General features: G+C 36.1%; 1 protein-coding gene across 7 annotated transcripts in view; it reads right to left on the bottom strand.

Moving 5' to 3' along the window:
* Positions 1–17,398, bottom strand: part of ITCH (itchy E3 ubiquitin protein ligase) — a 130,842-nt gene that overhangs the window by 15,376 nt on the left and 98,068 nt on the right. For all 7 annotated transcript variants that reach the window (XM_047744505.1, XM_047744504.1, XM_047744503.1 and 4 more), the window contains 7 exons: positions 12,887–13,015; positions 7,003–7,075; positions 6,070–6,141; positions 3,634–3,722; positions 1,533–1,692; positions 1,170–1,303; positions 710–850 (listed from right to left, as the gene is read on the bottom strand). In XM_047744505.1, coding sequence (XP_047600461.1) covers positions 710–850; positions 1,170–1,303; positions 1,533–1,692; positions 3,634–3,722; positions 6,070–6,141; positions 7,003–7,075; positions 12,887–13,015 — 798 coding nt within the window. The remainder of the gene's footprint in view (positions 1–709; positions 851–1,169; positions 1,304–1,532; positions 1,693–3,633; positions 3,723–6,069; positions 6,142–7,002; positions 7,076–12,886; positions 13,016–17,398) is intronic.

Raw genomic sequence — 17,398 nt, 5'->3', positions numbered from 1 at the left:
TCCCTTTATATATAATCTTCAAACTGTGGTAAAACTGAAAATATACCAAGAAAGGGTGTATAAAACCTATCAGTACCCATTAGATTAATTCTCTGTAAAATTTAGTTTGAGTTAACCTGGAGCATATTCTCTCTACCCTGCTGCCTCCACAAGAATCTGTTCTACCTTCTTATTTTTTCTGCCACTGGACTAGTTAAAAGAAATTTAGATTGTCTACTGAATTTGGTCCTTAATTTCTTGTAATGTAATCTCTCTATCTACCATTTGGATGTAGCTGTAATTGTTCTCTTAAGGGTTACTGTAACTTACTAGCCTCCACATCTTCTAAAGATTCCTTATTTTCCGTGGCCTCTGAAATGCAGGACATGGCAGAATGGGATATCAACTCTGAGCTGCCTGACAGCACCATCACACACTACACTTCCCTACTTACTACTTGTGACTTGTGCTTTCCAGCCTTCGTATCTCTGCTCATGACTACAACTAGAAGAAATAATGTCTCCCTCCCTTGACTTCCCATAGCACATTCCTTGTTCCTCTCTCAACATACTTGTAAGGTAGAAAGTGATCATGTCCATGTCCTTGATCAGTTCTCATAATGATTAGTAAAAAGGCAAACATTATCTTTTGAAATACTGTCCACTAGTATTACTAGGCAACTGTCAATGTGCTGTAGCCATTGTATGTTAAAAGGAGCATTCTCTCTCACCTGATATATTCCTCTTTATTTTCTTCTGTCACAAGAATATTGCCACCATTAGGTTTCAAATCATGACTCTTGATTTCACCTAAAATTTCTTTATCGACAGAGAAGTACATTTCCAAACCACATTCCTCAATATTGTTTTCTCTGCACAAATGAAATTAACACTATTTGTTAAACAAATTCAATCATAAAATTTTTTTTTAAGAACTGTGTTCTTCAATAATTACTATAAAACTATAGCATCAAAATAAGAAAACTGGAGAGATTATATACTCTTAAGTCATCATATTTTTACCTAAGATATTGGGTGTATTCTGTAAAATCCATCATATTAAAACCCAAGACAAGTTTAATATTTAAATTCAATAAACCAATTACATGCTTACAGTTTGGATAAGTTACCAACACCATAATGAAAGCATATAAGATTATATTTTGATAAATTAAATGGAAACAAACTTACTTAACCCAGATGAGAGAATTGTAAAATTCTGGATCAATAGATTCTAAATCCTTGAGTCCAACTGGTTTGTTCAATATACGTTTATAGAATGGCAAAGAAAAACCTGTGTCTATGAATTTCCCATGGAAGAGAGCCTATATGAGAAGAAAATAATACCACATTTATGATAATTTTATAATAGAATGTTAGATGAATTCTTCCCCTAAAGCTCCCCTGTCATCTATTATGGCACAATTTTGGGAAAAGGGCAAAGATAACAAACCAATCTTAAAATAATGTCTTAGTAATGAGAAAATTTCAAATGAGAAGATTAAAGAAACATGCTTTAGTATTGCTGAGCAACAGTTCTCCATCCATACTTACCATGGCAATAAACCTGCCAATAAAACGAAAGTATTTCAGGTGATCTGGATTGATGTAAGAAGCAGGATTAATCTGCAAGCAGTAGTTATCCTTCCCTGCATATTCAAACAGGCAATACATTGGGTTCAACACTTCGTGTGACAAAAGAAAGAACCACTCTCTGAAATCAAAAGAAAATTTAGGGTGAAAAACCATGCCAACAAATCAAAGAGCAGTGCTACAAAGATCTCAGGAATCTACACTCCTCAGCTGGTGATAGTTTTTTAATCCCATGTTGATTTTTAACTGTTTCTGTTCAAACAGACATCTAGTTTAGAGAGATGATATTTACATACTGTATATTATATTTCAAAGAATCTAAGACGTCAACTTAAAAGACATCATATAATGAACCACTAAAAATTTTTCTAATTATAATTGTGATACATAGTCTAATGTCAGAGCCGTTAAAATGTTAGTCTTAGAATCAATGAAATACTATATAGAGGCAAGTCTAAAATTCACTATTAACCCATGTAGTCAGAGCAGCTGAAAGAAGTCTAGTATTACTCCATCTGTTACTAAACCTCACAGAAATCCTCATCAAATGCCACTGCTCTCTAAATTTTAAGTAAATACGAGAAAACTTCCAATTTCACAGAGACAATAAAACACTTAACTGAAGCCACTCATTCATTAGAAAAATGCTCTGAGGAGCTCTAATTCAGCTGTTGTGAAAATACCAACCAATATTAACACAAGATTATAGTGACTACATAACATGGGTTGGCCTCATAGAACCGTAGGCAGAACAGATCTGGGGCAATACAGGTGATACTACCTTGTGTCTGAGATTTCTTTTTCTTTTCTTTTTTAAAGATTTTTATTATTTGACACAGAGAGAGAGAGACAGCAGGAGAGGGAATACAAGCAGGGGGAGTGGGAGAAGGAGAAGCAGGATTCCCACTGAGCAGGGAGCATGATGTGGGGCTCGATGCCAAGACCCTGGGATCATGACCCTAGCCAAAGGCAGACACTTAACGACTGAGTCACCCAGGCACCCAAGATTTCTTTTCCTGTGAGTTCATGGCCTCTGGTGGTAATGCTGCTTTTACTTCTTAATACTATTTAATTTTCTAATTTAAGAATAAATGATTGTTCTCCTCCTGAACTGCCTTTAACTCATCAAAATTCAGTGTTTCTATTCATATTTACTATTTACCAGTGGTTGCTTCATACATTTTGAAATGTGAACTTTAATATAGAACATAAGTAAGAACTAAAATGCAGCCATCATTTAGTGAGCACACAAAAATGGAGGGTCTGAACTAGGTCACTAATAAACACTATTTCTACTCTTCACAATAATCCTAGAAAACTAGAAATGATTTTTTTTACAGATGGAAGATATGTGCCCGAGGTTGTACTACTGAGTACAGAAAAAGGATTCAAATCCAGTCTTGACTCCAAGGTTCCTGCTTTCTACACGGCCACTGCTATGCAAATATTTAACCTGATAAGCTATATTGTTATGCACAAGCAAAGGAATTTCTTTGCCACCAGGGTTTGTCCTCTAGGGTTTGATTAGAAGCTCCAATATTAAGAAAGCAGAATTTAAAATTTCAACTCCTATTTTACACAGCCCTCTGTATTCTTAAAGCAGATATATTAATCTCAGTTGGGAATTGAGTGGCTACCATCTGTTATCAGTAATCTGTGATGGGGAAAATAACCTGATCACTACTATAGGGCCTTGTATGCTCACTCTGTGGAAAAAAAAGAGGTGGCAGACTGAAGACGGGCTTCTGGTTTGATGATACAAGGCTTGCATCCATCTTCATTATGTGCCATAGTTTAGTCTCTAAGCCTCATTATTACCTATAAAATTCTCACAGGGTTATCCTAAGGATTAAAATGAGTAATGTGGGGGAAATCACCTAGCAGTCCCTTAGAGAAAGTGCTGAATTAGTGTTTGCTGAACTTCTGTAGCTGCAGAATAAACGCACAATAATTTGCCACATTCATTTTCCTGAAACGTAAGATTGAGGAAATACTTGCAAGCAAAGTGAATGATACCTTTGGAAGAAAGGAACTAAGTTCTGAGTATTCATATTATCACTACCTTGCTACACCTCCATAATCTAAACCTTCTTCTCCTGGAAAAATCACCCACAAACGTCTTCGCAGATCTTGGGGATTGAAGCTCATTATCTACAAAATAATAAAGTAAAAGAATTGGTAAAAGCAGTTATTGAAACATCATTCTACCACTTCCAGGTCTAAAATATTCTTCATTATATGTAACTTGAGTTTCCCATGACATAGAATGGTGTTCGTGGTCTAGTCAACAACATACATACAGAAAATACATTAAAGTTTTATAATATTTTATATAAATATCATATATATCTATGTTTTAATATACTTTATACATAATTTTCTTTTAATACCTTTTGACTTATCAGGTTGCTTCTGTCACTCGCTTATTAGAGCAGAGTAACTGTAGGCATGGTCCTTTGTTAGGTCATTTGGGTGGTGAAGGGCTTGGTTTGGTTATGTTTGGATTTGTTTTATAGCCAAAAGTACACATAGCAGCATTTGGCTAACAGAAATGAAAACCAGTGGCTACAGAGAGAATATAGTTAATTTTGGAAACTCATTCTCAGTGGAAACCTATAAATACCTGGAAAAATACTCAAATTTTATGTCCTACTACAGTGGTTAATAAGAACATCTTCGTGTTTGAAGGACAGCACCATTACTGAAATATAATGAGTAGATGATTTGGGTTTTTCCCTTGTAAAACTATTTAATTACTTGCCTAAAATTTGGCCAAAGGACATTACATGCATTATTTACTTTTATAAAAAAAGTGACAGGGCCTGGACAAAGAGAAGTGGACTTAATGCCACTCTTTTATGAAATCAGAATGAACTCTCACATTAAATATCCAAAGAGGCCCAGTAAGTAACCTGCTTATGCCAGGGCTCACTTCATGTCACTTTCATGAATTCATCTGCTATTAAAAAACCCAGATATAACAAAAAATTCAATGCTTATGGCAAATATTCTACAAATACACTAGGTTAGCTATATAGCAATACAAATGACAGACAGTAAAGGTTAAAATATTTGTTTTTATTGGTTTGTTTCTTGCTCCCTCTGGCTATTCCTTGTCCCTATGCCTGCTCCCCAAAACCTAAGGCTGTTTTTGATCTCTCTCAATGTTCCCCCAAACCTGAGACTGCTCTCCCTTGGAAATTTTACTTGTTTTTTTGCCCTGTGTCTGATACTTTAGGATTCCCTGGGAAAAATATCTTTAGATAGTGCCCTTTAACAAATGTCTAATAATAAAAAATTTTTTTCTCCTGCAATTTCCCCAATGACCAAAACACTTACTACCCCAAACAACTTTATCCACCACTTAGGAAGAAAATTTGATGCTAATTTTGCTATCAGCTCTGTCACTCTTCCAAAGCAAATTTTTCTTGTAAATTTCGGTTTCACATGTATTTGGTGGATACCAAATCTAGGACGACAATTTTAAACAACTGTTTTAGTATCCTCTGGTCTGTCATTCTGCGAAAGTCTTTAGGTTTCAAAAGTCAAAAAATAAAGGGATATTTTTGTACTTTTCAGCACTGCAATAACAAGTTATGTTCCAAGAAACTGGCCCACCAGAGGCTGACTACACAATAGTTATGAATATGAAAATTAGAAGCAGGTAATGACTGGAGTTGGGAATGGTCTTGGAGACTTACATTAGATGAAGGGAATCACTCATGATTCTCTAAATGGCCTTAGTCAGGTTCTGCTGCTAAAAAGCTACCTGCTCTTCCTTAGCAAGATGCCAACTGGCTTTTCTCTTCAATGTTAATTACAAAGATTCCATTAGGAAATGTACATAACTGTTTGACCTCCCAACCATCTCAGAAAATTTCTTTTTCCTCTGCATTCATTTTGAAGCTGTAGCTACCACAATTATCACAGGGGCTTGATAATAAAAAATTATGTCCATATCCAGCCATAAAATAAGGATTAAGTGTAAGTTAACAGGTTCTGAGGACAATAAAAATAATTTGTTGACTACTTCTGAAAAAATATCTTTTTATACTTTGGTATTGTAACCAATGACCAACTTCTTTCCTACATAAAAAAAACTTTTGTAAAAATTATGAATGACAAATGCTGATCGTAAAAATGCAAGTAACACAGACGTATAAAAGCAAAGTCATCCCCTCTTCCTTTCTACCCATCCAATAATGTTCTACTTCTGTCTACCAAAAACCTACTTTTTTACTCAAATATCTACTTCAAACTGAACACTTAGCTTAGAAATGAAAACCTGAAACTTACCAATTACTTTAAATTATTCTGACATTTCAAAAGCACAAGACATATATACATACAAAACTATCTACATGTTCCTAAATTTTAAGTATGAATACAGATGGCAATACTTAATTTAAGGACTCCAAATCAAAAACCCAAACTGTTAAGACTTGGAACAAAAAGTGGTTTTGGACAGGCAGCCACGGGGCTGTGGATAAGACAGTACCTGCTGAAAGGAATCTTCAAACAATGTCTTTCTTGTCACTGTAATCTTTATGTGCTGTGGCATGGCCAGTTGCTGAAACGTAAGAATGACTAAGTCAACTCTCTCTATTAAAATAGCCTACTGAAAAACCAAAAGAGTGAAGTTCTATTTACTTTTATCTTTGCTTAGAGAAAAAAGTAGACTGTGAATATGAATCTATTTCAGTAATGTTTAACCATGCATTTGTGAGCATTTATGCTAATTACAGATCATTTGATATATAACAAAAGAAAACAAAGAAAAAAGAAAAGATTTCATATGCAGTGCTTACTTAATGAGTCAAATAAATCTTTAATTTTACTTTCAGGAAGCTAACATTACTTTTGCTTGCTTGGGCCCAGTTAATTACATGAGTTTGAAGTTTAAAAATATTCATCATAGTAACACTTTGATTAGTACATTAATTTTACTTAGAACCCACAAAGAAATCATTAATTCAGGAAATATGTGTCAGAAATAACTGATCATATCTGGGAAGAATACTCAGAATGTAAATATAAATATAAATAAATATCAAAGTCATATCAAATATTAAATATGAAAGGGGCTGGTTACATAAATAAATAAAAAAGAAAGGGGCTGGTTACAATCAGTACATCAGAGAATGCTTTAACTCATTTGTTTGAAGATTTCTGTAATCTTAGAATTATGGGTATATGCTACTCTCCTTGAGTAGCAATTTTTTAACTCAAACTGTTTCAAATTTATTCTTCTGGACTACAGAAGCCACAAATGAGCTGATAAATTTTTTTCTTGCCCTAAAAATAGAAAAAAGAGATTCCAATGTTTCCCATTTTACTTGTTTTTCTATGGTTTAATTATTCTCACAATCACTGGTAATATAAGCAACATAACAAAAGAAAGGGAGTACAGGAAAAAAGTCCTGATACTAACCTGACACCAGAACCGGAAATACTGAACTTTTGCCTTGAAATCCCGTACATAGGCTATCTGTGGTCCATTGTCTCTGAGGAGAAATGTTAATATGACATATATAACAGCTTGTGATATTATAGAAGGAAAGCAAAATACCACACCCCCTCAGTACTCAGTCAAATATAAAAATATTGTAGCATAGCACACTCCTAAACAGCACCTTTAAAAAAAAATTCCCAGGACTAGTTATAAGAGACAGAAATTCAGATCTTCTTAAAGGCATTGTTGGGGGATTTTCTTTTATATATAGTGAAATCTAACAGGACTAGGTAAAGGAAGTTCTATCTGGGAATGCTGCCTGTCCCCAAATCCATTCTTTCCTTTGTCCAATCAGACTTCTGATATCTACCTGGGCAAACTACTACCCAGAACAAAGATTACATTTCCCAGCATGGTTGTGTGACTTAACCATGGTTAACGAGCTGTAAATGTATAGGACGGACTTCCGCGAGGCTCTTTAAAGAGAGTGAAGATAGCTAGAGAAGGATTTTTTCTTTCCAATTTGTTGTTCCTCCATATTCCAACCTAGAGTGCACTGATAGCCGAAGTTTCAGCAGTTACCACACACTATGAGGTAACCTTGAGAAAAGAGCCAATGGTCTGGGATGGTAGAAGAGAAAGAAAGAAGCCTAGATCACTGATGACACCATGGGGCTTCAAGCAAGCCCTGGACTTTTTTTTTTTTTTTTTTAAAGATTTTATTTATTTCACAGAGAGCAGGAGAGGGAGGGAGGGGGAGAGAGTGCGTAAGCAGGGGGAGTGGCACGCAAGGGAGAAGCAGGCTCCCCGCTGAGCAAGGAGTCAGTTGTGGGCTTGATTGATCCCAGGACCCTGGAACCAAAACCTGAGCTGAAGCAACCGCTTAACCTACTGCACCACTCAGGCACCCTACCCTGGATTTCCTTTAAATTCATTTTCTGTATGTTTAATGTAGAAATAAAATTGATTTTAGGGGCGCCTGTCTTAGGTTTGTCTTGGGGTTGTGGGTTTGAAGGGCCCTGCGTTGGCTGTAGAAATTATTTAAAAGTAAAGTCTTCCAAAGATAAAGAAAGAAGAAAAAGAAAAAGAAAAAGAAAAAGAAAAAGAAAAAGAAAAGGAGGGGAGAGGAGGGAGGAGAGTTCCTAATAAGTTGGTAAGTGTTCCCATCACTTTTATTTTATGAAAGAATTTGAATAGGGTTGATATTACTTACAGTTTTGATAAAATTTACCAGTGGAGGCCATCTAGGCCAGAACTTTCTTTGTGGGAAATTGTTTAATTATGAATTCAATTTCTTTACTAGAGATAGGGTTATTGAGACTTACTATTTTTTCTTGTATTCATTTTGGTAACTTGTATCTCTCAAGGAATTTGTCAGTTTGACCTAAAATATCAAACTTCTTGAAGCACTTGGGTGGCTCAGTTGGTTAAGTGTTTGACTCTTGATTTTGGCTCAGGTCATGATCTCAGGGTCTTGAGACTGAGCCCCACATCAAGCCCTGCACTGGGCTCAATGCTCGGCTTAAGATTCTCTCTTTCCCTTTCCCTCTGCCCCACCCCTCTCTCTCTTAAAAAAAAAAACAACACACACACAAAATTCTTGGCATTAGGTTGTTCAAGTATATACTCTGTTATCTTTCAATGTTGTGTAGGATATGTAGTGTTTTTCACTTTCAATTAATTTGTTTTTTTTTTCTCTCTTCAAGTTTATTAGAGGTTATTGATACCATTAATCGTTTCCAAGATCCAACGTCTAGCTCTGAGTTCTCTATAATTTCATTTTCATTTTGTTCAAATCTGCTTTTATGCTTATTTCCTTTTTTGTGCTTATTTGGGGTTTAATAAACATTCTTCTTCTAGACTAAGGTGAAAGCAAAGATCACTGATTTTATATCTTTCTCCTTTTTTTTTTTTTTTAAAGATTTTATTTATTTATTTGACACAGGGAGATCACAAGTAGGCAGAGAGACAGGCAGGGAGGGGGTGGGAAGCAGGTGGGGTGGGGTTGGGAAGCAGGCTCCCTGCTGAGCAGAGAGCCCAAAGCGAGACAGGATCCCAGGACCCTGAGATCATGACCAGCCGAAAGCAGAGGCTTATTTAACCCACTGAGCCACGCAGGTGCCCCCTTTCTTATTTTCTAATCTAATCCTATATAGAGCAATAAAATTTCCCCTGAGGACTATTTTTGTTAAACCCCACAAACTGTGATATGTTGCATTTTTATTATCATTAAATACAACGTTTCCTAATTTCTCATGACTTCACTGAGCTAGGGGTTATTAGTAGTTTGCTTAATGATGGAAAGAAACATATTTCTGTCATAAATGAACCACTATGGTTTTATGGTTTTCTGTTTTATGTAACCAAACTTAACTGAAACTAAAAATAGATGATACTAAAGAATTTATTATTTATTTGCATCCTTAAATAATTTTTTCATTTTTAAAATTTAAATTCAGTTAACATATATTATTGGTTTTTGAGGTAGAGGTCAGTAATTCCTCAGCCTTATATAATACTCAGTGCTTATTACATCACATACTTTCCTTGATGTCTAACACCCAGTTACCCCATCCTCCTACCTCCCTCCCCTCTAGCAACCCTCTGTTTGTTTCCTATGATTTAGAGTCTCTTATGGTTTGTCTACCTCTGTGATTTCATCTCGTTTTATTTTTTTCCTCTCTTCCCCTATGATTCTCTGTTTTGTTTCTTAAATTCCACATATAAGTGAGATCATAGGATAATTATATTTCTCTGATTGACTTATTTCACTTAGCATGATACCCTCTAGTTCCTTCCAGGTCCTTGCAAATGGAAAAATTTCACTTTTCTGATTTCTGAGTAGTACTATTCCATTGCATATATCTACCACATCTTCTTTATCCATTCATTTGTCGATGGACATCTGGGCTCTCCACAGCTGGGCTACTGTGGACATTACTGCTATGAATAATGGGTGTAGATGCCCCTTCAGATCACTATATTTTTATCTTTGGGGTAAATAATGATATTTAAATAATTTTTAATTTCATTAAAACCTAAGTGGCCTGAATTTCTAGTTTCTGCTTTACACAAAGTTTTTTAAGATTTTATTTTTACATAATCTCTATACCCAACATGGGGCTTGAAGGTACAATCCTGATATCAAGAGTCACATGTCCTACCAACTGAGCCAGCCAGGAGTCCCCAAAGCTTTTAATAAGCAGAAATTATAAAATTCAAAAAGCAACAAGAGATAAACATTGCCCTGATATCAAAGCCAGAGACACTACAAGAAAACTACTGACCAGTATTTCTTATGAACTGATATGAGTCCACAACAAAGTATTAGCAAATTGAATTCAGCAGAATATTAAAAGGAAAGTGGGATTTACTCCTGGAATACAAAGATTGTTCAACATATGAAATGTCAATTCTATACACCAGACTTCAATAACAAAGGCAAAAAACCTCCACATGATCATCTCAATTGAGGGAAAAAAAAAAAAAAAAGAGAGAGAGAGAGAGAAAAAACACTGATAAAGTTTAACATCCTTCTATGGTGAAAAAAACACTCAACAAAAGAGGACTAGAAGGGAATTCCCTCAGTATAGGAGCCATTTATGAACATCCCACAGCTGACATACTCAATGGTGAAAATGAAAGCTTTCCTTCAAAGATCAGGAACAAGGAAAGGACGCCTGCTTTCCCTTCTACTCAACATAGTATTAGAAGTTCTAGCCAGGGCAATCAAGCAAGGAAAAGAAAAAAAAGGTGTCCAGAAAGGAAGAAGTAAAAATTATCTTTGTTTGAAGATGACATAATCTTCTATTTAGAAAATCCTAAAGATTCCAAAGAACTATTAGAACCAATAAGTACATTCAGCAAAGCAGGATATAAAACAACACAAAAATCAGTTGCATTTCTATACACTAATAATCAATCTGAAAAATTAAAAAAAAACACAAAACAATCCCATTTACAAACAGCATTAAAAAAAACTCTGGAATTAACTAAGCCAAGAGAAAAGATTTGTATACTGGAAAACTACAAACAATTGTTGAAAAAGAAATTAAAGGTAACAAATAAATGTAAAGACACCCTATGTTCAGGTTTAAAAGATGTCATATTGTTAAGATGTCAAAACAAACCAAAGAGAACTACAAATTCAATGCAACCCCTATCAAAATCCTAATGACATTTTTTGCAGCAATACAAAATTCTATTCTAAAAATCACGAAATCTCAGGGACCCTAAAAAGCCAAAGCAATCTCAAAAAAGAACTTGGAGATCTCACATTTCCTGCGTTCAAAATTTAGTAAAACCTACAGTCATGAAAACAGTGTAGAACTAGAATAAAGACAACTACAACAACCAATGAAATATAAACTCCAGAAATAAACCTTGCATATATACGGTCAAAGGATTTTTGACAAGGGTGCCAAGATCATTCACCAGTCTTTTCAACAAAGGCTTGGAAAATTGGATCATCACTTGCAAAAAAATAAAGTTGGACCCTTTCCCAATACCATTTACAAAAATTAACTAAAAATGGACCCAAAACCTACACCTAAGAGTTAAAGCTATAAAACTTACATGAATGCAAAGATTAGGAGAAAATAATAGCAAATGATATATCTCCTAAGGGATTAATATCCAGAATATAAAGAACTTCTAAAATTCAACAATAAAAAACAACCAGATTCAAAGATGGGCAAAGAAGTTGAACAGACTTTTTTTTAAGGAAGATATACAAATATTTGGTCAATTAGCACATGAAAAGATGCTCAAAATCATGAATCATTAGAGAAATACAAATAAAAACCAAGCGAAACCACTTCATAACCATCAGGTTGACAGTTTAAAAAAAAAAAACAGAAAACAACAACCACTGACAGGAAAAACTGGAACCTGTGTACATTTTTGGTGGCAATGTAAAATGGTATACCCACAGTGGAAACAGTCTTGAAGTGCCTCAAAAAAACAAAAAATTACCATTGACTGAGCAATTCCACTTCTGAGTATATACACAAAAGAAGTGAAAACAAAACCTCAAACAGGTATTTGTACACTCACATTCACAGCTGCGTTATTCACAATAGTCAAAAGATGTCTGAAGCAACCCCAAAGTCCATGAACAGATGTATAAATAAAATATGGCATATACATTTACACTACAAAGGATTAAAGCATTGAAAAGGAGTGAAATTCTGATACAAATGGTAACACAGATGAACCCTAGAAATATAATGCTAAGTGAAATAAACCAGTCACAAGCACAAATACCATATGATTCCATTTACATGAGAGGTCAAATTCACAGACAGGAAGTTTAAGCATTATCAGGGGCTAAGGAAAAAAGGGGACAGGAGAGTTATTGTTAAATAGGCATAGAGTTTCAGTATGGAATGAAAGAATATTCTGGAGATGGACAGTGACGGTACTTAATGCCACTGAATTGTACACTTAAAATGGTTAAAAAGGTACTCTATAAAACTCTACTATACGTATTTTGCCACAAAAAACACCTAAAACAAAACACATTAAGTAAAACAAAACAGAAAGTTACTTTAGTAACAGGAGATTTGAAAGAAAGCAGGCATCAGAAGTCAGGGATTAATTGGTAAGCAGCACTGTACTGATAATTTCTAAATAACCTTTTTAGTGCTATGTGAATAGATAACAAATATGAAAGATCTCTATGAGAAAATATGGTGATAAATAAATAGGGCAATAAAAAATACAAAATATTTAGGGAATAATGACTTCTGGGCAACCCAACTCAAGAAACACTGAGAACTGTACTCCCTGCTAATTTAGCTCTTCATAACAAAATCTAAGGAATCGGTTTTACTTTTTAATCTACAATGTTTAGAAAACTTACAGGGCAGATTTTCCAGTGCGGGGATCGATATAGGTGGTTGTTCTTCTATTGTGGTCCACAAAATACGGAATTCCATCGACTGTGAATCTCATTTCCCAGCCTTCAGGCAAGGGCTTTTCATTTAATTGACTACAAAACATAGGAAAAAATATAAATAAAAAATGTTGAGCTGTTGGTTTCCCAAATACACAAAACAAAAATCACCCATAAATGCAGCATCATTTAGATCACTTAGTCCAGTGTTTCCCGTTGTTTACTAGACCTCTCTATAGATATCCTACAAGCATGTTAAACATGTCAATAGATTCATGGAACCACCCTGTTTCCACCTACCTGGCCTGTAATCCCCTCTAATAACCCACCTAAACACCTTTTGGTAACCCAAGTTCTGCCCATTCTGCCTTGGAAGCCTTCATTTTCATCACTGTTTTCAGTCCCCAAGAACATCCTTACCCTGGCATCATTCATCTCTCTTTTAAAATTTCATAATGGCCACCAAACTGGTTTTCTTGCCTCTAGTCTCACTCTGGTCCTACATTCACTTCATATTGCTGACAGAGTACTAAAACAGAGCTCTGATCATGATTAACTCTCTTCTTAAAGTGATATTCACTGTTCACACTACCAGTGAATGATAAGCCCTGAACTCTCAACATGGGGCACTCACTCTGCCCTCAGTGTTCCCTTTCAGGTTTTTTTTTTTTTTTTTTTAAAGATTTTTTTATTTATCTATTTGACAGAGAGAAATCACAAGTAGGCAGAGAGGCAGACAGAGAGAGAGGAGGAAGCAGGCTCCCTGCCGAGCAGAAAGCCCGATGCGGGGCTCGAAACCAGGACCTGGGATCATGACCTGAGCTGAAGGCAGCAGCTTAACCCACTGAGCCACCCAGGCGCCCCTTCTTTTTTTTTTTTTTTTTTTTTTTAAAGATTTTTTTATTTATCTATTTGACAGAGAGAAATCACAAGTAGGCAGAGAGGCAGACAGAGAGAGAGGAGGATCAAATAATTTTTTTTTTAAAGATTTTTTACTTATTTATTTGACAGAGAGAGATCACAAGCAGGCAGAGAGGGAGGAGGAAGCAGGTTCTCTGCTGAGCAGAGAGCCCGATGCGGGGCTCGATCCCAGGACCCTGAGATCATGACCTGAGCCGAAGGCAGCGGCTTAACCCGCTGAGCCACCCAGGCGCCCCTACCCTCAGTGTTCCCTTTCAGGTTTAACCCCGCACTCTAACTCCAACTCCCTTCCGTGAAGCCCGTGATTTCCAAGTGTAGTGCTACTCACCATTTCCCTTAACAAGACATGATCTGTTATACCTCCAAGTGAAGACTTTGCCCTTGTCCAGAAGATCTTAATTATTCCTCTACTAAAGCAACTCAACTGTTCTTTCTGAAGTATTTCTAACCACTTCTTAATACCTATCTTTAGACTTTGGTTAATCTCTCTCAACTGCAGTTTGTTAAGAATGTATATATAGTAAGACTGTAAGAGGAATAAGTGAGACAATGTAAGTAAAAAGCTTCACACATAGTAACCCTCAAGTTGTAACTATTAGTATTCCCCCTACTATACACTGATCATTCTTTTTGAGTCTCTCAAAGTACTTCCTTCAGACTGCTAGCACAGCATTTGCCAAGTTTTTCAGCTTTTGTGTGTATGGCAACAACTTTCACCCTGCAAATACTATGTGAGCTTTTTTGTTTTGTTTTGTTTTCTGCTTCTTTTAAAGATTTTATTTAACAGAGAAAGACACAGAGAGGGAACACGAGTAGGGGGAGTGGGAGAGGAAGAAGCAGGCCTCCCACAGAGCAGGGAGCCCAATATGGGGCTCGAAACCAGGACCCTGGCATCACAACGCAAGCTGAAGGCAGCCACTTAATGACTTAGTCATGCAGGCACCCCACTACCTGAGTTTCAAAACAGGAACTAGATTATAAGGCAATAGTGCATTTTTATTTGTTATATATTAAAATAACTGGGGCATAAGCATAAATATTCAAAACTGCTTACTTGTGAACTTAAGACATTTTTGCATTTTAAAATATTCCACTAGAATGGGTAGAGAATTATTGAATACCTCCTTTGTAGTTTGTATTTGTGTGTTCTGTCATAATGGCAACTAGTCTTTTTAACTAGTTAGGTATAAGTGTTCCAAGTTTTTACCCATATTTGCTAGTTTGTTTTCCTCTATTCTACAGCTTCAGATTTTCTCACCTGGTGGGTTCAGTGAGAGAAGGGGAAAAAAAAATGGAAATGTCCAAGTTCACATCAGAAAGGAAGAAGGGGAGGGGTTGAGGGCATTTAAGCTGACTGGTTTTAGAGAGCCACTACTGCTGACAGGATTGTCATCTTCCTCAAATGTACTTCAGAGGAATAAAAGGCTAAGAACCATTGTTCAGAACAGTATTCTGTAAACTGTGTTGAAAGGTTAAGAACATTTAGCTTTATTCACAGAGCTGAACAGAAATGTCAGATAAAATAGATTACCAAATATTTTTTAAAAGTTAACATTTATTTGTTATAATTTTATTTTCAAGATAAGCTCAGTAACAAACTGTTGTCTTGAAAACAAACAGGATAGAACTGGGTCATTTGTACTGTTTATTAAGATACGATTCTCACTTCAGCTCTGACCTTTTAAAAGTCTAAGGGGGAACAAAAAATGATAATAAATTACAGAAAGGTGACATAGTTCATTCTGTCCTTCAAGAGAGAATTTTACAGAGCAATTTAAAATGTTACCTTTGAAATTCTTCTTCCTTTTAGGGAAACTGAATATATTTAAGTTAAATATTAACATCAAAAATGTGACGTTAGTATCCAGAAGCAGATTTTAAATTTAAACTGTATTATCAGAACAAAGGTTCTTAACTTTGAGTCAAGGGATGTGTGAAGAATTAATCATACCAAAAGAGAGGTGTGGCCTCTGCCCTCTGTTACTGGGAGGTGATTGCTAGGCCTCTGGAACGTCCTGCATGTCAGGAATACCTCTGTTTGCTTAGGAACTTTGAACACCAGACAGTCAACAAGTGATTTATGATGGAGGCTTTGGGATACCTCCCATCAACTAAAACTTCTGGAGTAACTAGACACTGAAGATATTAGCTCAAACTCTGGGACAGGGCTAGAGACTAAAGGTTAGCAATGCAAGCAGTACATAATGGAGCCCCAATAAAAACTCTGGATGTAAGAGACTCAGGTGAGATTTGCTGGTTGCTAATCCTCCACATATATTACTCCATATCAATTCTGGGTATTTAGAACCTTCTCACATTCTGTCCTGTCTTTCTTCCTTCTGCTGCTTGTAATTTGTATGCCTTCCCTATGATAAATGTAACTGTGAGTATAACAAGCTTCAAGTGAGTTCTAGTCTCTCAAGTGAGTTATCAAACCTGAAAGTGGTTGTGGGAACCCCTAAATCCATACCCAGTTGGCCTGAAGTGAGAGCAATTTTGGGGGATCTCCCAGTTTGTGGTTGATGTCTGAAGTGAGGGAATTCTTGGGGAGACTGCTCTCCAACTTTACAGCTTGCCAAATTCCTTGCAGAATGGAACCCTCTGGTGGTCTGATAAATGCACAGTATTAGATTTTATTATGGGCTGAATTGTGTTCATCCACAGATTCCTATATACTAACCATAAGGAGCTCAGAATGTGACCTTATTTGGAAATAGGGTCATTGCAGACATTATCAGTTAAGATGAGATCATACTGGAATACAGTGAGCCATTAATCCAATAGGGCTGGAGTCCTTATTAAAAAGGGGAAATTTGGACACTTGACACTTGCAGACCTGAAGAATGCTATGCGAAGACTGCAGTTACGCTGCCACAAACCAAACTACCAGAAGCTGGAGTGGAGCGTGGTGGGGATGGGGTGGCTGAGTGATGGACACCGGGGAGGGTATGAGTTGTGGGGAGTGCTGTGTACTCACTATAGGTCTGTGATGAATCACAGACCTATACCCCTGAAATAAATAACACATTATATGTTAATTAAAAAAAAAAAAAAGAATTTCCTTTCTCTTTAGGGCTGGATAATATTCCACTGTACGTATACATCACATTTTGTTTATCCATCCATCTGCTGATGGACACGTAAGTTGCTTCTACCTTTTGGCTACTGTCAATTACACGATTTATGAACGTAAGTATACAAGGATGTGTTTGAGTCCTTGCTTTCACTTCTTTTGGGTATACCTAGGAGAACTGCTGGATACATTAATTTATGTTTAGCTTTTTGAGGAGCCATCAAATTGTTTTCCACAGTTGTGCACTGTTTTACATTCCCACCAGCAATGCAGGAGAGTTCCCCAATTTCTCTATATCCTCAATAAGGATCGTTGTTTCTGTTCCATGATAGTAATGGATATAAGCTAAGGCATGGAACAAATCCTTTTAGTGCCTTCCAAGGGAGCAAAGCCCTGCCTATACCTTGATTCTAGACATCTAACCTCCTGAATCTCTTGAACTATGAGACAAATTTCTATTGTTTAAGCCACTCAATTTGTGGTAC

The sequence above is a fragment of the Lutra lutra genome, chromosome 9 (genome assembly GCF_902655055.1).
Source record: "Lutra lutra chromosome 9, mLutLut1.2, whole genome shotgun sequence".
In the NCBI taxonomy this organism is placed as follows: Eukaryota; Metazoa; Chordata; class Mammalia; order Carnivora; family Mustelidae; genus Lutra; species Lutra lutra.
Note: the sequence above shows the minus strand (reverse complement) of the source record. Positions and strands in the feature narration are given on the sequence as shown.